Source organism: Poromitra crassiceps (genome assembly GCF_964638095.1).
Source record: "Poromitra crassiceps genome assembly, chromosome: 4".
Lineage (NCBI taxonomy): Eukaryota > Metazoa > Chordata > Actinopteri > Beryciformes > Melamphaidae > Poromitra > Poromitra crassiceps.
Window position 1 is genome coordinate 8,422,424 of NC_139626.1, and position 22,359 is coordinate 8,444,782.

The 22,359-nt window shown below is 44.1% G+C and overlaps 3 protein-coding genes across 3 annotated transcripts in view; 2 read left to right on the top strand and 1 right to left on the bottom strand.

The window, feature by feature from the left end:
• The first annotated feature begins 598 nt into the window (after window positions 1-598).
• Window positions 599-3,188, top strand: armc7 (armadillo repeat containing 7). Its single transcript, XM_083634912.1, has 3 exons — window positions 599-730; window positions 1,040-1,183; window positions 1,357-3,188. Exons 1-3 carry the CDS (start codon window positions 643-645, stop codon window positions 1,701-1,703), a joined length of 579 nt encoding a protein of 192 aa, XP_083491038.1. The 5' UTR covers window positions 599-642; the 3' UTR covers window positions 1,704-3,188.
• Window positions 3,189-4,213: 1,025 nt separating this feature from the next.
• Window positions 4,214-22,359, bottom strand: part of acsf2 (acyl-CoA synthetase family member 2) — a 44,935-nt gene continuing 26,789 nt past the window's right edge. Inside the window, exons 11-16 of the mRNA XM_083635399.1 lie at window positions 9,766-9,873; window positions 8,880-9,031; window positions 7,992-8,133; window positions 7,261-7,371; window positions 6,791-6,859; window positions 4,214-4,703 (exon numbers count right to left, since the gene is read on the bottom strand). Of these exons, the coding sequence (XP_083491525.1) occupies window positions 4,653-4,703; window positions 6,791-6,859; window positions 7,261-7,371; window positions 7,992-8,133; window positions 8,880-9,031; window positions 9,766-9,873 (633 nt within the window). The 3' untranslated portion in view covers window positions 4,214-4,652. The remainder of the gene's footprint in view (window positions 4,704-6,790; window positions 6,860-7,260; window positions 7,372-7,991; window positions 8,134-8,879; window positions 9,032-9,765; window positions 9,874-22,359) is intronic.
• chad (chondroadherin) lies at window positions 13,491-20,025 on the top strand (the record flags this gene model as incomplete). Its single annotated transcript, XM_083635400.1, has 4 exons — window positions 13,491-14,273; window positions 18,641-18,804; window positions 18,970-19,115; window positions 19,768-20,025. 3 exons carry the CDS (start codon window positions 13,491-13,493, stop codon window positions 19,109-19,111), a joined length of 1,089 nt encoding a protein of 362 aa, XP_083491526.1. The 3' UTR covers window positions 19,112-19,115; window positions 19,768-20,025.

A 22,359-nucleotide genomic window follows, 5' to 3' on the forward strand; every position in this document is an offset into this window, starting at 1 on the left:
AACCAGGTAATGTATTTGACATTCATAGTTAGCTACGCAAACAAAAAACACAATGTATCACATACCTGTTGAAGAAGGCAGTGGCTAGTCCCATAACCAGTGTCCCAAACAAAATTGGTTTCGTCAGGCGCTTTGTAGCAGACAATTGGTGTTCCTTCATGGTAAATTACTCAATTAGCTTTTCAGCCGTCCTAAGTGACCATTAACGTAACTGCTGTAACGTACGTTACACACCCATGGATCTATTAAATTAACGTACACACCTCTCAAAATTGGTACAGTGACCTCCATGCCATGGTCGGGCAGAAGTAACTCACGTACCACGACTTCCGTTCCCTATTATGGAAATACAAAAATACACACGGGTCCCTTATGTAATAAAACGCATTATAAATGTCGTGATTTTACACGTGTAATTGTTGTGTAAGTTTTGAGTTAATACCACAATTTATAAGAAAACGTACTGAAGTGCAGACGGAACACAATTGTTCGCAAGTCATATTGTTTCACGGACACATTATAGGGACGGACCAATGCGTGAAACCTGTTTGAAAGATAAACAAATTACATTTGTGCCAACCAGACCCCTGTCTGATTAAAGCGATTGAAATAACACGCTAAAGATTATAGGTTTTGATAAAGATGTCGAGGAAAGGTTCGTCCGATGCCTCTGACCGGTTTGAGTATTTACAAACACTGGTCACGGAATTTCAGGACACCGACAGTGAAGGTGCGTGTTCAAGACCATTATGGCGCTTTACAATACACAGCTCATTGGCTGTTTGTGTAATATGATTGTAAACACCTGATGGATTACAATCACCTATTATTGTCCTACCAAGATGGCCGTGTAATACAGTGAGGTCAGCGGGGACCTCCAGGGGTCCTGGGGGGATAGGGGGCCCACTGCAAAACGAGGAATATGTTATTTGCCCTTGCATTCCCCCTTCTAACAGAGCACAATATTACATTACAATATCAAGGTGGCTATTTTATTAAGTATTCTGTTCTCTGACTAACACCCAATTCACTTTATCAGAGGCAAAGGAGCAGGTGTTGGCTAACTTGGCCAATTTTGCGTACGATCCAAAGAACATAGAGAATCTGAGGGAGCTACAAGTGACTGACCTCTTCCTGGACATGCTCACTGAGGAGAACGAGAACTTTGTGGAGTTTGGCATGGGTGAGTATTGCACCCACAAACACACTAGGAAAACCCACACACACTTGGAAATATAGCACCTGTTTCCCATTCCTTTACACAGACACATTATCAAAGTTCTGTCACTCATTCTAAAACTATCATCACGCTGTTTATCACTGTAATCAGGTATTTTGCATGTGTCATGGTCTTAGGGGGGTTGTGCAATCTCAGTATGGACCGGCAATGCCGGGACCTCATCCTACAGAGCGGTGGGATCCCGTTGGTCACAAACTGTCTGTCAAGCCGGAGGGAGGAGACCGTCCTGTCGGCCATCACTACCCTTATGAACCTCACCACAGCCGCCTCGCGCTCGGAAATCACCGATCCAGCCGTGCTGCAGTGCATGCTGCGCTTCTCGCTGTCCGAGAGCCCCCGCCTGCGCAACCTGGCCACCGTATTTCTGCAGGACTGTTGCACTGAGGGCCAGGTGGCCAGGGTGGAGCAGCAGATGCAGGGGCAGCATCAGACGGCACTCGGGATCCCTCTGCCCAAGGACTAAGTGGCTGGAAACTCTGGACAATACAGTATAGCAACAGCTGAGGAATTCATGTGGGGGTCTACTCTCTGTGAGAGTGTAAGAAGTAACTGATTGTTGAAGTTCTAATATATATATATATATTAATTCTAAAGTGACAATTAGGATCAGGATATATTATCGCATAACTTTTTTTCTCATCCATATTTTGATGCCAACTATCCAAGCTATTTAGATGAAAATGATGTCATGATGTCATGTGCTGGCAACAGATATCAGACTTTCAACAGATAAAAGACTGAAACAAAAGTATAAACAGTTCGGTAACACTTTATTTGAAGGGGTGTGCATAAGACTGATGTGACACCTGTCATGAGCATGAAGGAGGCTTTATGAATGTTTATGACTGTTGTCATTGAATGTCATTCGGTAAATTATGTCATTGATAATGCAAAGTTGGCATTGTTTGCGATGTCTTCGTTACAGTGTCATTAATACCACTACAGTGGTACAATTTGAACTTTTCATTAAGATGTCATCACGTTTCATTACACTGTCAAATTAGTTTATAACTGTGTCATGAGTGTTTTCCTTGACCTCAACTACAGTGGTACAATTTGAACTTTTCGTTAAGATGTTATTAAGTGTAATTACACTGTCTTGGTTAATGTGAAGTTGTCATAACAAAGATATCTCAATGTCAACTTCACATTAACAATGACTATTTACAGAATCACTTAATGACAGTCAAACATTCATAAAGCCTCCTTCATGTTCAGGACAGGTGTCATGTCAGTCTTATGCACACCCCTTCAAATAAAGTGTTACCAAAAGTTATCCTTGTCTCCAAATACCACCTGTTCCATTTATATGTAGATATGGTACAGTATGTTAAGAGAGATTACTATGAGCAAGAACGAGGATGCAGGATAAGACCATCTAGCCATAAGAACTGGTTGTGCAACATAAATTGCATAATCTGAACTCACTATGACTTGCATCACCTGGATGCATCACCGCATGCGCTGCTTTTTCTCTGCTGGTCCAATTCATTTCTAACAAGTAATGGATACAGTTAAGATCAATCACATTGTCTCAGCTTATCAATAGAGATGCACAGATTGCAATTTTCTCTGCAGATTCAATTCTTTCTGCTGGCTTCTAGGTGAAAAGGGGTATAAGAGACATCAATAACATTTGGTAATCAATTCTCATAGTGATATTCTTTTTTGACTTCTGCAGTGTCCCACAGGCCACGAGTTATCATTAGCTGTCGCAGTCGAGTGCCTCTTCTCATGCATCTTTTTACCGCTAGAGTAGGGTTTCTCAACGGGGAGATCCTGTATTGCAGCTATTCTCAACCACTGGGTCGTGGCCCAATGGTGGGCCCCAGAGCACCATGTAGTGGGCCGCTGAGGCAGTGGTGTTGCCAAATAGAAAGAAAAAAAAATCGTGATTAAAGCTAGTTATTTATTTTTATATCTAAATGTACTCAAGAATTTATATAAATCAAAAACCTCCCAATTAAAATGCATAATTTCAATGACCTTTTTTTCTCTCTCTTATCTGGGAAGGTGGTCCTCGGAAATGTTTCAACTATCAGAAGTGGGCCTTAAGTTACAAAAGGTTAAGAACCCCTGCTGTATTGTATGTATGCATTTACATCTAGGGTCAGTTTCATGCTGTATCAGCCCCATCAATGTTTTTAAATGTTGGAGCAAACTCCTACATTTAAGTGCGGTACCTTTTCTTACCACATGAGGGAGACTGGGCCGTTTTTGTTATCTATCGGTGATTCACAGTCTCAGTTCTCCAGAGATTAATATTTTAGGTAGATTATGGTAAATAGCACATTCCCAGTGTATTTGCTGGACTAAACCAATAATAAATATGTTGACTGTCAAGCAATCTGGTAAAACAAAGTCATGTGCATATCAAGCAAATTCTCTGGCTGAACTGGGAGGAACAGGCTCACTGACATCTGCACCAATAATATTCACCAAGACTGCACATTATTTGGACTTCTTTTCTTTTATATATCAAAGTGATTTCAAGGCCCGGTACTACTGGATCACTGGTTAAAGCTGATTGATTTCACTCTTGGACTTAGTCCTCGCTATGAGAAGAAGTCCTGAGACACCACTTTTAAGTCCAAAATATGTCAAATAAGAACTGCAAAATAAACATTGAGGCGCTATTTCTGGGCCGAGTCCTTCGGGTCTAGACAGAAGACGACATCCGATCCTGCCGCCCAGCATCAGGTGGACGGCACATGTATCCTGGTCAGACTCCAGAGGAAATTCTTCACAGCTTCGTTGTGTGTGCGCGCGAGAGTGTGAAAGTCTGTGTCTATGCGATACTCATCCAATCCCAAACTCCACCAAATTCTCATTCTCCTCAGTGAATGAGTGTGTGTGTGTGTGTGTCTTTGAATGGCATTCCAAAGGCTTAGGAGGCGTCCACCTGCCACTGAGATCAATAGAAATACCTTCGTTCTTCCCGTAAAAAGAGAAACACCCACACCTGGCTTTAATAATGTGGTACATCGTTTATTTCTTTCATGTAGCCGTAAAAAGGCGTTTACAGGTTTCCACAGGATAAAAAGTCTGGTGGGTGCTTTTCTCAGTAATATTAATAAAAAATACTTTGCAATGGTCCTCAATATTCATTTGGCTGTCAGTGCCACCAAGTACAGTATGTACTAGGAAGCCTCACAAGCCACCCACACTCACATTTCTTACGGTAACAGTCGCTGCCCTACAGGAGGCCGCACAGAACCATTTTGATAGCGGCACCTGGCCATCGCACGTCTGCAGATGGCTTAGCGTGTCTTTGTTGATGCGGCGTAGGACATCCCATCATGATATAGTGATAGCTGGGTATGTAATCCCAATTGATTGTGCAGGGAACACAGTGTTTTTGAATGATCTCCATAACCACTGTTAGGACTTGAGTTGGTCTCCCATCTTCGCCTCACAATCCAAGCTGCTTCTCGGCCTGCTCACTCAGCTTCTGCTTCTGAATCTGAGAAGAAAAAGGAATGGATTGCGTGATATTAAAATGTATTCTCTCATGAGTAGTGTGAGAGATTGGCATCCGATTTAAGGATCTCTCCCAATGCCAGAAACCAGTGAAGCAAAATGCAAATCTATGATGTTCATTTGTGTATTTTTCACTCAATGTGAGTTGGCAGCAGTTGTTCACACTACTGTTTAACAAAAAAAAGAGAGCGTGGAATCTCATATTCCTCCAGGCATGTGCACACATAGACATGAAAGGGGGCTTGAGCCCCTGCCTTTTTTTCAGTCTGTAAAAAGTGCTTTTTTTATTTTATTATAATACATTTTTCATTTTCATTCCAACAACATATGAACAAAACAAACAGCTCAGACACATGAAAAAATAAAATAGAAAGTGCCCTTTCCTGACCATGAATGCATTTCTAATGATGCTTTGTATGGAAATTGCCCTTTCCATGCCATCACTGAAGGCAGCATTCAAAGAGAAATGCCTTTTCCGAGCTCTCTTGGCCTTGAATGCATCATTTGTAATAGGCCTCTGCATGGAGCAGTGTTTTTCTAAACCGCCCCTGAAGGCACCAACCCAAAAACGCCCGTCCCCACCCACTCCAGCAGTGCGCACTCCACTCAGCCAGAGCAACCATGCAGACGGACAGCAGCAGCACAGGCGCACACAGTCTGACAGATATATCAGTCAGTCAACGTGAATCAGGTATGTATGTTTGTCAAAGTCTCATCCTAAAATGAGATATTCCTCTAAATCTGGTTAAAATCAGAATATTTAAAATGAGTTATACCCCTAAATTGGCCTTCAAATTGCCTCAAATTTTTGTGCTCCTTTAGGAATTTGAGCCCCTGCCCCTCTAATGTTCTCTGCACGTCCCTGTATTCCTCCATATTCCTATATGATGGATAGGACCTGCAATTGTATGCAACACAAGCATCAGTTAATCTTGTTGAATTACCTCTTTTCTATTGTCTTTTCTCCACCATCCAGGAGCTTTACAAGCATCTGTTTTTCTCTTTGAGCAACATCCAACACAACCTCCTCTCTTACTGGATTTGTCATCATCATCTTATATAAGTGTTCATATTACTCATGAACATCAGGACCTTGATGTAGAGTTTCATCATGTGATAACAGTCAAGCGTCAAAGAAGACAAATCTGGGCTCCTAGTGGGTGTGACACCACCTAGTGGGTGTGACTCCACCAGACAAGATAGGCACTGTGTGGTTTGATGGTGTTGCGTTGTCTCATACATATCTACGTTTGGGGCACAACTCTTGACAAGTGGACCCCCGCCCCCCCGAGACCAAAACAAAATGCTTGACAGACATATGAAATGACCAACCACCGATCTCCTTATTTGTGGTACATTTTGAACAATGCACCAATGCACGCAGAGAGCCTGACTTCCGTAACAGCCCAGCCCATCAGATTTGACTGAAAACCCGAAAAATGCAGATTTGTGATTCAGACCCTCCGTTGCTGCAAGCATGCCGATGTTAAGACGTTGGGTCTGACCATGTGAGACTAATGTTGCCATGGGGGGGAAAGGGAGAAATATAATAATAAAAAAAGTTAATCTCTGTTGCACAAGATCTCACGGATTTAGTAAAAAATAAAAAAATAAAACGTATAAAAAGGAGTCTTTAAAGCAATAAAGGCTGGTTTGTCTGCTATCTCTGATATGTTGCTTTGGGACGAGGTCTGCCGCCTTTCTGGATCCTTCTCTAGCAGGACTTGGCGTGCGTGCAGACGAGCTAATAGCTCCCTTTCCCTCCTGTCTGGGGGCATTTAGGGCAAGCCTGTTCAAACACAACTCCATGTCTACAGTAGATTATTTTAAACTGCATCCCAAGAGAGAAACACAAGGACCAGGGCTATTACGGCTAGCTGCTAGTGCTAAGTATAGCACTGGCTGAAATACCCTTGTTTGTGTCACACTCTGGGAGCATGAAACCTCAGTATACACAGTCAAATAAACCACAGGCAAGCCCTTATGTAATCTCTGTTATTTATATATGGGAATATTGGACAGCATGCTGCAATATATCAGTGTAGTAGTAGAGAAGATGTGGGAAGTTACCTTTCCAGTAGCAGTCAGCGGGTAGCTGTTCACAAATAATACATAGCGAGGAATCTTGAAATGGGAGATCTGAAAGGAACAAATAAAGACAGTTACACGCTGTGTGTAGATAGTCTCGATACATCCAATTTGGGAGCTGAAATCCTCATTGCATAAATCAAAGAATGGAGGACAGCACACCAACTCGTACTGCAGTTTATCCAAAGACATTTCAGCCAAGACAAATTTCCACACCATGCTACTGACAAATGGCAAGCATGCAATAGACCACAGATGGGGGTAAATTAATACTAAACATGTCTGAGTGCCATATACAATATGAATTGGTGTGCTATTTTCTTTGATTTATACAGAATACACACAGCTCTACTTGTTGCATACGATATTTATTAACACACAGTCCCTCTAGTGGTGTAAACAGGAATGTGGTCAAAGCTGATCAAATTGTTTCATGGGCATTTTTGCCTCACCTTGCCCTTGCAGTAAGCTTTGATTTCTTCTTCAGTGGTATCCTGTCCCTCTGCCAGCTTGATACAGGCACAAACCTCCTCTCCCATACGAGCATCCTTCACTCCGACCACCTGACAACAAATCATTCACATGTATTGAGTACTAGCACACAGAAAATAGTTTAGCAAATAGAGACACTGCATGAAATAGGCCACACCCATCACGGGGGAAAGCTCTCCATTCACTCCCATACATCAGCGTAATTTTCCTTGAATTAAACATAGCTAAAAGCTGTTGTGTGGTGGGGCTGCGCAGACAATAAATGTAAAAAAATCACCAATTAAAGTTTTTTTGTACTCCCGAGCAAAACAAGGAAGCCATTGAGAATTGGTGAGAAGAAAAATGTTGATCTAGCTGTCAAGGAAGTAAGTTGGAGTGTTCATATACCGTATATGATCTTTGTGTGCAACACGTGACATAGGAGAATGCCAGGATTGTGGGGGGGGGGTTTGTTTGCCCCCGTTTTGGGCGTGGTTTCTGAATGATGACGGGCTCTGCAGTGTCCGTAGCTGATTAAGTTTTGGGGGATTTTTGCAGATAACTTGTGTCATCTGTGGATTGTCAAATTCGTAGTTTATGGAAACTTATAATGTGTCAGCAAAATCTATAAATTCCCAATGACCTGATTACAAACTGCATTGCGTGGTTACTGTGTGCTTTCTATGCCCCCCTCACTGCTCTTTGAGCTCACCTGCGCCTCCATGATTTTCGGGTGTGTGTGCAGGAACTGTTCAATCTCAGCCGGGTAGATGTTCTCCCCTCCTCTGATGATCATGTCCTTAATCCTGCCCTCGATACGGCAGTAGCTATACCCGTCCATGCTACCAATGTCACTGCAGGTGGTAAATGCAGAGAAACAAAGAAAACATGGGCAACATCAGCATTTGAACTTATCTCAACCACACACCTGGGTCAAATAGTGGCTGTAGCTCAGAAGGTAGAGCGGATGGTCCACGAATCACTTTGGATAAAAGAGGTCGGTGGTTAGATTCCCAGTTTCCACCTCCTCCAGTCTCCAGCATCTCCCGATGGTGTGCCAGCACCCTGCGTGGTAGCTTGCCGACGTCGGCGTGCGAATGGGTGTGTTTGAATGGGTGAATGTACCTCCTGATTGTAAAGCACTTTGGATAAATGCGCTATATAAATGCAGGCCATTTGCCATATCATTTATACACCCATTTTGTTTTTCTTTTAGCTTGGAGTGCCAGATGGGGGTTTACAATATCAGATCAATTCAAATAGTGTCAAATAAGATGTCAATCAAAGGTACGGTATATTTTATAATATAATAGGCTTTCAAATACTTTCCTGTGGTTGACTAAAAGCCCTGGCACTATAATGGTCCTACATGGCAAACCCCTCCCATTTGGCATGTAAGTAGCCTAAACAAACATAAAACATAATTATTCAAGAGTTTTACCGATGCAGAAATACAGATATTATCTACCATATTTGTATATTTCTCTCAGTGGATTGTGCTGATAAGATTCCAAGTTTAAACTTCATACTGTATTAAGTTATATACAGGGTAAATACGAGAGAGTAAATCAGATGACATAATTGTATGGCTTCCACTCACCCAGTCTTGTACCAGCCCTCTTTAGAGATGCATTCATTTGTTTTGGTTTCGTCCCCCCAGTATCCCAGCATCACACAGTGGCCTCTGATCATAATCTCCCCGGTCTTCCCCAGGGGCACAACCTCTCCAGAACTAGGGTTGACTATTTTAGCCTATATATAGAAATATATATGGAAAATTAATGAATTAATGACAAGAATAAGAATAATGTTTAATGAAATGGATATCATTCAATATCAAACAGTATGGCTGTGGTTTGCTGATAAAGAAAATTATTTAGTCGTTCGTTGCTTCTTTTGTAGATACTAGTGATGTTGATGCTCAGGTTATGCTAATTGAAAAATAAAGCAAACAGACATTTATGAATATTATTTATACAATAGAGAGCCAAAGTGAACGTCACTTCCTGCTTCAGCATGCGTACCAGAGATTTTCATCCAACATTTATTCCCCATAGACATTTCGTAAAATGCTTATAAAAATAGTTTTACTTGTTCAAACCAAACGGTTCAGCTATATTTAGAAACAGGAGAGACCACAGGACATTTAACTCAGACCAAAACATTTAAAGAAATTGTGGATTTAAAGAAAATATTTTGATATTTTCTTAAGTTTTGGTCCGAGTGAAATGTTCTATGGTATCTCCTGATTCTAAGCTGAATCGCTTGGTTTGACCAAGTAAAACTATTTTTATAAGCATTTTACGAAATGTCTATGGAAAATAAAATGGCGGATGAAATCCCTTGGTATGCATGCTGAAGCAGGAAGTGACGTCAACTTTGGCTCTCTATATCATTTCATTCAGTCATGTAGAGGAAGTCCCAGATGGACAACAGATACCTCTACGTGGTCTAAGATGTACCCGACGCACATGGACAACAGATACCTCTACGTGGTCTAAGATGTACCCGACGGTCTCAGACTTCCTCTCCATGTTGTCTGTGGGGCTGCCGCAGAATGTCACAGGGCTGTTCTCTGTGGTACCGTAGCCAAGCTGTCAATCACACAAATCATAGGTTGAGCTGGGAATGTTCTACCGGAAGGATGTAATGGGGTCGAGTGATACCTTCACAGGGCTTGGATATATATAGATATAGATATATCTATATATCTATATATATACATATGTGTGTATGTGTGTGTATATACATACAGTATATGCGTGTGTGTGTACATATGTATAGATACATACATACATACATACATACAGTACATACATACATACATACGTATATGTATGTACACATCTATATATATATATATATATATATATATATATATATATGTGTGTGTGTGTGTGTGTGTGTGTGTGTGTGTGGGGGGGGGTTCATATGGTACACACACACACACACAAATGGTAGAATATTTACTTGTTTATAAATTCATTAAATTCGGAATATGAACCATTCAATGCAAATACAAATTGTGAATTTATCCTTTTCAAATGTCACTTCCTCAATTGGCTGAATCCAAAGAGATTAAACCCCAACCCTGTTGCAGGGCGTGGTCTTTTCATATGGAACAGAGCCCTGATGCAGGGTGTGGTCTTTTCATAATGAACAGAGCCCTGATGCAGGGCGTGGTCTTTTCATATGGAACAGAGCCCTGATGCAGGGCGTGGTCTTTTCATATGGAACAGAGCCCTGATGCAGGGCATGGTCTTTTCATAATGAACAGAGCCCTGATGCAGGGCATGGTCTTTTCATAATGAACAGAGCCCTGATGCAGGGTGTGGTCTTTTCATATGGAACAGAGCCCTGATGCAGGGCGTGGTCTTTTCATATGGAACAGAGCCCTGATGCAGGGCATGGTCTTTTCATAATGAACAGAGCCCTGATGCAGGGCATGGTCTTTTCATAATGAACAGAGCCCTGATGCAGGGCGTGGTCTTTTCATATGGAACAGAGCCCTGATGCAGGGTGTGGTCTTTTCATAATGAACAGAGCCCTGATGCAGGGTGTGGTCTTTTCATATGGACCAGAGCCCTGATGCATGGCGTGGTCTTTTCATATGGAACAGAGCCCTGATGCAGGGCGTGGTCTTTTTATATGGAACAGAGCCCTGATGCAGGGTGTGGTCTTTTCATATGGAACAGAGCCCTGATGCAGGGCGTGGTCTTTTCATATGGAACAGAGCCCTGATGCAGGGTGTGGTATTTTCATATGGAACAGAGCCCTGATGCAGGGCGTGGACTTTTCATATGGAACAGAGCCCTGATGCAGGGCATGGACTTTTCATATGGAACAGAGCCCTGATGCAGGGCGTGGTCTTTTCATATGGAACAGAGCCCTGATGCAGGGTGTGGTCTTTTCATATGGAACAGAGCCCTGATGCAGGGCGTGGTCTTTTCATATGGAACAGAGCCCTGATGCAGGGTGTGGTCTTTTCATATGGAACAGAGCCCTGATGCAGGGTGTGGTCTTTTCATATGGAACAGAGCCCTGATGCAGGGTGTGGTCTTTTCATATGGAACAGAGCCCTGATGCAGGGCGTGGTCATTTCATATGGAACAGAGCCCTGATGCAGGGCGTGGACTTTTCATATGGAACAGAGCCCTGATGCAGGGTGTGGTCTTTTCATATGGAACAGAGCCCTGATGCAGGGCGTGGACTTTTCATATGGAACAGAGCAGATGCTCAGACTTCACATGATGTCCAGTTGAATGAGTGAGGGATTGGCACAGCGACAAGTGGCACACCTGCAGTGGGCAACATGGTGGCGTGGGATACAGCGACGTATTCTGTACACAATCAGAATTGATTGAACATTGACAGTGAATATTTGAACGTACATATTTTTTTTTAAGTAGTGTTTCCCCCCTCTTTTTTATTCCACTTATTTTTATTAGTAGCATATTTTTTTGTAGTTTGAAATGGACAAATTGTGGTTTCGAAAGGTGTTGGCCCTTGCCCCGAAAAGTCTCTCTGTACTGAATTTGCTATGGAGATGATCTGTGAGCTGAGGGAGGGGTAGGACGGTAGGACGACTAACCCGACACTGCCAGATGGGGGCGGTATACTGCTCCCGTCTGGCAGCATCAGGTAAGGGTAGGACATGACAGTCAGACAAATGGAGTCGTGGAAGCAAAAGGGGCCCGGATTCTTGGACAGAGAGGAGATGCGGGAGGTTTAAGGGTGAGGACGGTGAGAATATTCACCTGGAAAATCGGGGGAGAGACGCAATTCCCGATAAAACGTTAGATTTGTTGAGTAAACTCTAGATTCCACTTATCCTGGGTGGGTCCATCCAGCTCATAAATGCACCCACCTGAAGCCAAGGCGTCAGGACCTGAGCCAGGCAACAAGGACACCAAGATGATGGAGTGGAGTAGCCACTTTCTTCCACTCCATCCCACGTTTTCCCTTCTTTATCGTGATGTGAATAATGTGAACACCCAAGACAACGTTTTGGTCTCAAATCGGTCTGGTTAAGGCCCTGAGACCATTTCACACTTTTCATCACACATCATTCCTGCCAGAGACAGACTTTGAAAAATAACTTAGTGGCCCGTAACCTACTCCGTCTCCAGCAGTTGGAACCCGATAGCCACAATCACTTTAACAAGTCCTAGGATTGACCACAAAAAGCCATTATATAACACATCACTCCTTTTGAGAAGCAAAGGGAGGAATGCACGCAGGAATGAAATGTGGCATCTAAAAAGTTCCTTCCTTGGATAAAAAAAAAAAAAAAAAAGTATCCTTTGCAATCGTTATGACTTGAAACAGCATCTCTCCACCTGAAAACCATCTGGAGACCATTATAGGTTATAAAACAGCTACACAGGAGTGGCTCCTTCTCCCACCACCGCAGACTGAAAGACAATAGCGATGTCTGGGATCTTGCACACACACACCTAACTTGACCTCATGCCACCTCACTAAACATACACTCATCTATTTAGCAGGAACTCAGATGTTATCAAGCCATCCCCAAAGAAACCAGCACATGCACAAAAACACAGTAAATTATACAAAAAAATAATATTCAGTCCACAAAACTTCATTCAATTCGTTTTATTTTCTTACAAATTTTCCTGGACATGCAGCGATTTTCAGATGCTGTCCGCAGTTTTACCCATGCAAGAGTTGAATATCAATATGTCAAATCACCAGGTTATGGCCTAAGTACTGCAAAAGCAGACTGTTTGAGCGCCGGTAGCCAAGACCGAGACCTGCTCATTTAGGGTTAAACTCTCATAGACACTTGACTTCCTCTTGCAAACCTCTCACCGTAACACCCTGGCAAGCCCGCCTCACTTTTCCCCTCAAATAAATGTTATAAATAGTGCCGTGTTCTGTTGACTTGCCGTCCTCCTCTCAAGAGCCCAAAGTGAATGTGTCTCTGCACTGCCCTCCTGTTCTCACAGTCACACACCTTTTAACTCCTTTCTCTCTCGCTCTCTCTCTCCCTCTCTCACACACACATACACACACTCCGGTTCACCTCTTGCCTTTTCCCTTTACAGTTCTTAGGCTTTTCCTTCTTTCAGAGGCTTCTCGCGGGATTTTTCAGCTACTGCTTGTCCACTGTTGAGCGACCAGAAGACAGACCTGACAGACACTCTGGCCAGCTCAGTGGACAGACTGATATAAGGAAGAGCCAGTCAGCATGCGCTGTGTCCGTTTGTTGTTGCTGGGGACCTGCCTCATGGCCCTGGGCCCCACAGCGAGGGGAGCGCCCCAGTGCCCCAGCCAGTGCCACTGCCACGGAGACCTTCAGCACGTCATCTGCGACAGCGTCGGCCTGAAGAAGATCCCGCGCGTGACGGAGGCCACCCGTCTGCTGAACCTGCAGAGGAACAACCTGGGCAGCCTACCCACGGCGTCCTTCAGCGAGAGCAAGGGGCTCATCTCCCTGCACTTGCAGCACTGCCAGATCCGTGAGATCGGATCCCAGGCCTTCAAGGGGCTGAAGAAGCTCATCTACCTCTATCTGTCCAACAACGAGATCAGCATCATCAAGCCCGGCGCCTTCGATGACCTGGTCGAGCTCACCTACCTGTACCTAGACGGGAACCACATCAGCGACCTGCCCAAGGGCATCTTCTCGCCCATGATCAACCTCTTCATTCTGCAGCTCAATGACAACAAGCTCCACGAGCTGCGGCCAGGCACCTTCACAGGGGCCAAAGACCTACGCTGGCTGCACATGAGTGGGAATGAGCTGGCTACCTTGCAGCCAGGCTCTCTGGACGATGTGGAGAACCTAGCTATACTTCACCTGGACAGGAACAAGCTGTCCACCTACCCCATCGCTGCAATGAGCAAGCTGCGTGTGGTGGAGGAACTCACTTTGGGCAGGAATCCCATGAAGAACATCCCAGACATCGCATTCCAGAGCTTTGGACGCTACATGGAGAAATTACACCTCGACAACATGGGTCTGGAGAAGGTCAGTCTATGGTTTTCACTGGGTTAACCTAACAACATGGGTCTGGAGAAGGTCAGTCTATGGTTTTCACTGGGTTAACCTAACAACATGGGTCTGGAGGTCAGTCTATGGTTTTCACTGGGTTAACCTAACAACATGGGTCTGGAGAAGGTCAGTCTATGGTTTTCACTGAGTTAACCTAACAACATGGGTCTGGAGGTCAGTCTATGGTTTTCACTGGGTTAACCTAACAACATGGGTCTGGAGAAGGTCAGTCTATGGTTTTCACTGAGTTAACCTAACAACATGGGTGTGGAGAAGTTCAGTCTATGGTTTTCACTGGGTTAACCTAACAACATGGGTCTGGAGAAGTTCAGTCTATGGTTTTCACTGAGTTAACCTAACAACATGGGTCTGGAGAAGGTCAGTCTATGGTTTTCACTGAGTTAACCTAACAACATGGGTCTGGAGAAGGTCAGTCTGTGGTTTTCACTGGGTTAACGTAACATATTTAAAATGTGCTAAAAGGTTGAAAATGTAAACTTTCATAGCACTGGAAGGTGGTTTGGTAAAGAACATGGTAGGTAATTTAAACTGCTTGAGGTGCCCTGAAAAATCACATCAGTTCCAAGATAACCAAAATATATTGAACTCTTTTTTTCAGCAAAGTCTGATTGTAGGGGAAATGAGCGTCGTCATGTTGATGGCAGAGCTATTCAGTTATAGTTACACATTTCTGAGGAAATACAATGTTGTGATAGATTTCAGAACTGATAGTCTGATAGTCTGGCATGGGCAAATGTACCTTATCAAATACAGATTTTTCAATTTCATAGTTTATTTAGTCAAAGGCGTGATTACCAGTTTATGTCATGAAAAGGCCTTTATATCCCTGTCTTAATATTTGTTTTGGTTTTGGCTATATTTCATCAGCATATTTACATGCACTGGACTCGCCAACAGCCAACTCCCCGTCACCGGCAGCAGCAGTCGGTTTTCTGCTCTGTGTGCCATGCTCGTATATGTATGTATATGTGCCATGCTCGTATATGTATGTATATGTATGTGTGCCATGCTCGTATATGTATGTATATGTATGTGTGCCATGCTCATATATGTATGTATATGTATGTGTATATGTGCCATGCTCGTATATGTATGTATATGTATGTATATGTGCCATGCTCGTATATGTATGTATATGTATATGTATATGTGCCATGCTCGTATATGTATGTATATGTATGTATATGTATATGTGCCATGCTCGTATATGTATGTATATGTATGTATATGTGCCATGCTCGTATATGTATGTATATGTATGTATATGTATATGTGCCATGCTCGTATATGTATGTATATGTATAGGTGCCATGCTCGTATATGTATGTATATGTATATGTATATGTGCCATGCTCGTACAGTATATGTATGTATATGTATGTATATGTATGTATATGTATATGTGCCATGCTCGTATATGTATGCCTGGAGGCAGGTGGTAATGGATGGCTTCACAGTAGTTCTGCTTCAGTAATCACACCAGGACCTGAGCACCATAATAGATTATGAGATGGATGTAAACGTTTGTGACTGAACCCACATTTATGCACTGGTTGCTTTGTGTGCTCCTGCTTCCTTCCCACAATGCCTTGCTGTGGCCTCATAATGCAAACCTGAAGGAGGTCACATGCTTGTTGTCACGACGACTCAGGATGCACATGTGCTGAAACCAGCAGCAGGATCCTTCTCTTGTTGTTGGCAAAACAACCGTGGACTCCTTAGCTGTGTTGATTCTGAGCTTGCTACCGTCCATGGCGAAAATATAATTGGCAGGAAGGTCGATAAGAATGACATGTATAATATACATGCAATTCTTATATATTGCGTATATTATACGTTTAGAAACACCTTTATATATTACAGTACAGTGGAAGGCAGCTCTAATTATTGTAGTCAACTCTATCTTCCTATATGATGGCCAATATGGACTCAATATAGGCTGCTACTGGCACTAGAATTTTTGAACCAAACAGGTTATAATGGTATCACATTTTGGTCACACATGCAATGTCTTAGCCTGGGTAAACCCAGCCGCCACGTGACCTGCTCTCAGACCTGCTCTCAGTCACTACCTTGTGACTGTAAGCAGGGTAAGCCTGAGAGCAGGTCACTGGGGGCTGGGTTTACCCAGGCTAGCAATGTCTGCCCAGTTGGAGATTCCTAGCAATGTGACGCGGCGATGGTCGTCAACTCCTCACATACCATGACGACAAACGCACTTAACGGTCGGCCACGCTCTTCAACTTGGAACGCACAATCCTAAACCGTCACGCATCAAAGTGCCTCCTTGAGAGCGAGCCATCTTTAACCGTGCATGAGCGAGGCACCCGAGTGGAACTGCTCATTCCTGAAGTTCAAGCAAACATCTGAGAGTGGCTGAGTAATACATCATGCATCCTGCATGGTTGATTAGTACTGCTACTCCGCAGGGTCTCTCAACCTTACTACCCGTTCACTATGTGCGCAGCAGGGTCTGAAGTTTCAATGCTGATCATTCAAACTCACATGAGACAGACAGCAAACCTGTGAGACGTCCGTCTGTCCATCCAGGTCCTACACAGCTTTATAGTGCATGTGTACAGTATACGCTCTATGCTACACCGCACTCCTCTTACGCTAAGACATTCCAGAGTGCACATTTACTTCATGCTTGAGGTTAATCCAATATTTGAGTGTACCTGTGCCACGTTCTGGAGGCATCCCAGAGGGGGGAAATGGTAAAATAACAACCTTCTCACGCTGCGACTGTGTGAGAGCCAGGTGGAAGCGGTGCGAGATGGGGGAGAGTGCAGCGTACATTCGATTAAAGCCCTTTTTCCAGACGAATGTGCGTATTTCTTTTTATTTTTAGGGTGTTTTTGTTTGCTGGCCCATGGCCAAGCATGTCCCAGTCTAATTATTACACAAGTGTTATTTTCAGCTCGGCGTGTTTTCTCCTCTCACTACTAGGAGAGGGTCTTGTAAACAGGTCAGGAGGGGTTAGGAGAGACAGGTAAACAGAGGCAGGGTGTTCCCGGGCCCATGAAGTGGAGTATTTTTAGCTTTGCCATCGCCCTCAGGTGAATGGACAATTGGGTCTCTTTGCAAGCCTTCCTGGCAGAGGAGCGGCCCGAGGAGCGAGACGAGAGCAAAAACAGCCCCGGTCCAACGCTGGAAGTCATCCATCTTCCATTACTTCAAAAACACCAGAGCCTCCACTTCTGCGCTCGCATCGCTCCGCAGTGGAAATTTCCAAAAGGCGCTTCGACAGCCTCAAAACTCTTCCAGACTTACATAAGACGACTGCTCGAAGCACAGCCTCCGTCTCATGTCGTGCTAAGTCCTAAGAGGCGAAACTTGACACGAGGGAAGATGAGTTCATCTAGCACGTCTGTGAAGCTTTTAGCAGCCCTCACGGATGCGTCTGAAGTGGAAGTGAAGGAGGAGGGGAGTGACAGTCAATGTTGACCCGAGTACCCGTGCAGAAGCAAGGATGAGAGGAGGCTTTCATGCCAGAGTAAGACCGGGGGGAGATTCCCTGGCCTGCATTACTGTGCGTCTCCTGACAGATGTAAGGATGAGTTTTGAGGGTGTCCTGGTGGGACAGCATGCTAAGCTGCATACCAGGGTAGGAAATTAGCTGGGACTCGGGGGCAAAATGCCCCTAAAAAAATCTGTACAATTGCCCTTGGAATTGGGGTGACGGAGGCTTTTAAATGCCTTCATAAAATAAAGAGCTTAATACTTTCTGTATTTTAACATTAGTCTGTAATTTTGCAAAGCGTCACTTGAAAATGGCCAGCTAGGCATCCGTTCAACCCCCCACCCCTCCTCCTACCAGCGTTATTGACCTCAGTGACAGGCAGCACAAGCTAGCCGGCCAGCGAGTTCACTCATGTTTTTGCCAAGTACATTAATAACATGCCACACAATCAAAACAGTGTTGTTGAGATAGGAAATGGGGATATGTGATTGTTTAGGAACTTTTAGAAATAAAATATGCTTGGATAAGAGTCATTGATTGGTCCGTCATGCTACATAGGTATTTCCCAACATTTGATAAAATGACCCAGGAAATGATCCAAAATGCCCCCGAAATATATTTCACAAAAATAGCCCTCATTTAAAAAAGTACATTTCCTACCCTGGTGCATACCATGCTATAACAGCGTTGTGGCCTAGGACAAATAAAGTGCATACGAGGCAAAAAGGGAATAAAAAAATCGACTTACATTTGATATGTTTACGAGTCGTGGAAACGTGTATGTATGCACAAGACAATGATCTCAGTGCATTTACATTATGGAACCAACATCTCGTGTGTTTCTCTATTTTTTTCCTAGTTCTCCGACGGTGCGTTTACTGGTGTGACAGCGGTCAAGTCGCTGCACCTGGACAACAACAAGCTCAAGTTCCTACCCAAGAGCCTGGAGTTCGGCACCATCACCAACCTTACCCTCTCCAATAACCCTTGGAGCTGCACGTGCCAGCTTGCCCCACTGCGGAGGTATGGGACTTGGTCTAATGAATACGCACACCTGGGAAAGAAATCCAGAGGGAAAGACTTAACATGCACATAATGTCCAACTTGTCTGAACCTCAGACCTTGTGCGAGACGAAGAAGCCAAAACACATAGTGGTATCCTCCTCGTGTTTTGCTTTCTACCCACAGGTGGATGGACTCGAGCCGCAATCGTCCAGACGCACTGTGTGCTGCTCCAGCCCAGCACAGAGGCAAGCAGGTCAGAGAGAGCAGCGCCTTCAGCGGCTGCAGAGTCAAGCCCAAGAGAGCCAAAAAGGGAACGCGTCACTGAACAGGTAGTGACAACAAGCTGATGATGCTGAAGATCTTTCCTTCAAAATACACATATTCACTATTTCAAAACCCCCGACAGCTGACTTGAGAATGAGATGCATTTATGAGAAACTCAGCAATGGTGAGTAATGCTTTGTCCACAACACATAATAATGAAAGTCTTCAAATGTAGTCAACTGGAGACACTTGACCTTTCGTTGAATCAACTTTTCGCAGCCTTACTGTACATCTCAGGTACGAGTTAAAGCCACACCCTCACTAATCACTGCCTTTGCAAATACTATAAGTTTGCACTTTGTGGCCTTTTTTTAGGCCAACATCAAATCACTATGATGATGGTCTATAGTAGTGGGCATGATAGTAGTAAGATTTTTAGTTGGAAATGTGTGCAATAGGACATTGTATTCAGATGTTACTACTTGAGGTCGAAGGTCGTTTCAGAGTGGTTCAGAGCTGGCTTTGCACAATTTTGTTTTTAATTTCTCTCCTCCTTCCCACAGAACTCCCTGTCCTTCCCTCTGTCCTTCCCTCAGTCCTTCACCCTGTCTTTCCCTCTGTCCCTCCCTGGACTTTTCCATGTTGGCCCTGGGCACACTGTGTCCAGGTCATGGGACTATTTCATTTGGCTGCAGCTGATTTTGTGTCTTTCCGCAGGAGACGCTGAGGAGCAGCCTGTCCAGGTGACCGGCTACCTGCTTCTACTTCAAGACTGTCCATCTATCCACCTGCCAAATGTTGTCACTTGTGTAAACACACACCCAAACACATGCATAGACACATGCTCCCTCTCTCTCACACTCACACACACACACACGCACGCACGCACGCACGCACACACACACACACACACACACACACACACACACACACACACACACACACACACACACACACACACACACGCACACACGCACAGACACACACACACACACACACACACAGACACACACGAAAAAACCAGTAACCAAGATGAGGACTACCGACAACATTCAGGTAACCACCAAAACAAAGGATACATTTGAGTGAATGAGGGCTACCAAATATAGATATATAGGGTGTATTTTTCTGCTTTGGTTTAGGACCATTCAACACCTTGTAAACAGGGCCGGGTAAACACATTCAACACCTTGTAAACAGGGCCAGGTAAACACATTCAACACCTTGTAAACAGGGCCAGGTAAACACATTCAACACCTTGTAAACAGGGCCAGGTAAACACATTCAACACCTTGTAAACAGGGCCAGGTAAACACATTCAACACCTGTAAACAGGGCCGGGTAAACACATTCAACACCTGTAAACAGGGCCGGGTAAACACATTCAACACCTTGTAAACAGGGCCAGGTAAACACATTCAACACCTTGTAAACAGGGCCAGGTAAACACATTCAACACCTGTAAACAGGGCCGGGTAAACACATTCAACACCTTGTAAACAGGGCCAGGTAAACACATTCAACACCTTGTAAACAGGGCCAGGTAAACACATTCAACACCTGTAAACAGGGCCGGGTAAACACATTCAACACCTTGTAAACAGGGCCGGGTAAACACATTCAACACCTTGTAAACAGGGCCGGGTAAACACATTCAACACCTTGTAAACAGGGCCAGGTAAACACATTCAACACCTTGTAAACAGGGCCAGGTAAACACATTCAACACCTTGTAAACAGGGCCAGGTAAACACATTCAACACCTTGTAAACAGGGCCAGGTAAACACATTCAACACCTTGTAAACAGGGCCGGGTAAACACATTCAACACCTGTAAACAGGGCCAGGTAAACACATTCAACACCTTGTAAACAGGGCCAGGTGAACACATTCAACACCTTGTAAACAGGGCCGGGTAAACACATTCAACACCTGTAAACAGGGCCAGGTAAACACATTCAACACCTGTAAACAGGGCCAGGTAAACACATTCAACACCTTGTAAACAGGGCCAGGTAAACACATTCAACACCTTGTAAACAGGGCCAGGTAAACACATTCAACACCTTGTAAACAGGGCCAGGTAAACACATTCAACACCTTGTAAACAGGGCCAGGTAAACACATTCAACACCTTGTAAACAGGGCCAGGTAAACACATTCAACACCTTGTAAACAGGGCCAGGTAAACACATTCAACACCTTGTAAACAGGGCCAGGTAAACACATTCAACACCTTGTAAACAGGGCCAGGTAAACACATTCAACACCTTGTAAACAGGGCCGGGTAAACACATTCAACACCTGTAAACAGGGCCAGGTAAACACATTCAACACCTTGTAAACAGGGCCAGGTGAACACATTCAACACCTTGTAAACAGGGCCGGGTAAACACATTCAACACCTGTAAACAGGGCCAGGTAAACACATTCAACACCTGTAAACAGGGCCAGGTAAACACATTCAACACCTTGTAAACAGGGCCAGGTAAACACATTCAACACCTTGTAAACAGGGCCAGGTAAACACATTCAACACCTTGTAAACAGGGCCAGGTAAACACATTCAACACCTTGTAAACAGGGCCAGGTAAACACATTCAACACCTTGTAAACAGGGCCAGGCTAACACATTCAACACCTTGTAAACAGGGCCGGGTAAACACATTCAACACCTGTAAACAGGGCCGGGTAAACACATTCAACACCTTGTAAACAGGGCCAGGTGAACACATTCAACACCTTGTAAACAGGGCCGGGTAAACACATTCAACACCTGTAAACAGGGCCAGGTAAACACAATCAACACCTTGTAAACAGGGCCGGGTAAACACATTGAACACCTGTAAACAGGGCCAGGTAAACACATTCAACACCTTGTAAACAGGGCCGGGTAAACACATTCAACACCTGTAAACAGGGCCAGGTAAACACATTCAACACCTTGTAAACAGGGCCAGGTAAACACATTCAACACCTTGTAAACAGGGCCAGGTAAACACATTCAACACCTTGTAAACAGGGCCAGGTAAACACATTCAACACCTTGTAAACAGGGCCAGGTAAACACATTCAACACCTTGTAAACAGGGCCAGGTAAACACATTCAACACCTTGTAAACAGGGCCAGGTAAACACATTCAACACCTGTAAACAGGGCCAGGTAAACACATTCAACACCTTGTAAACAGGGCCAGGTAAACACATTCAACACCTTGTAAACAGGGCCAGGTAAACACATTCAACACCTTGTAAACAGGGCCAGGTAAACACATTCAACACCTTGTAAACAGGGCCAGGTAAACACAT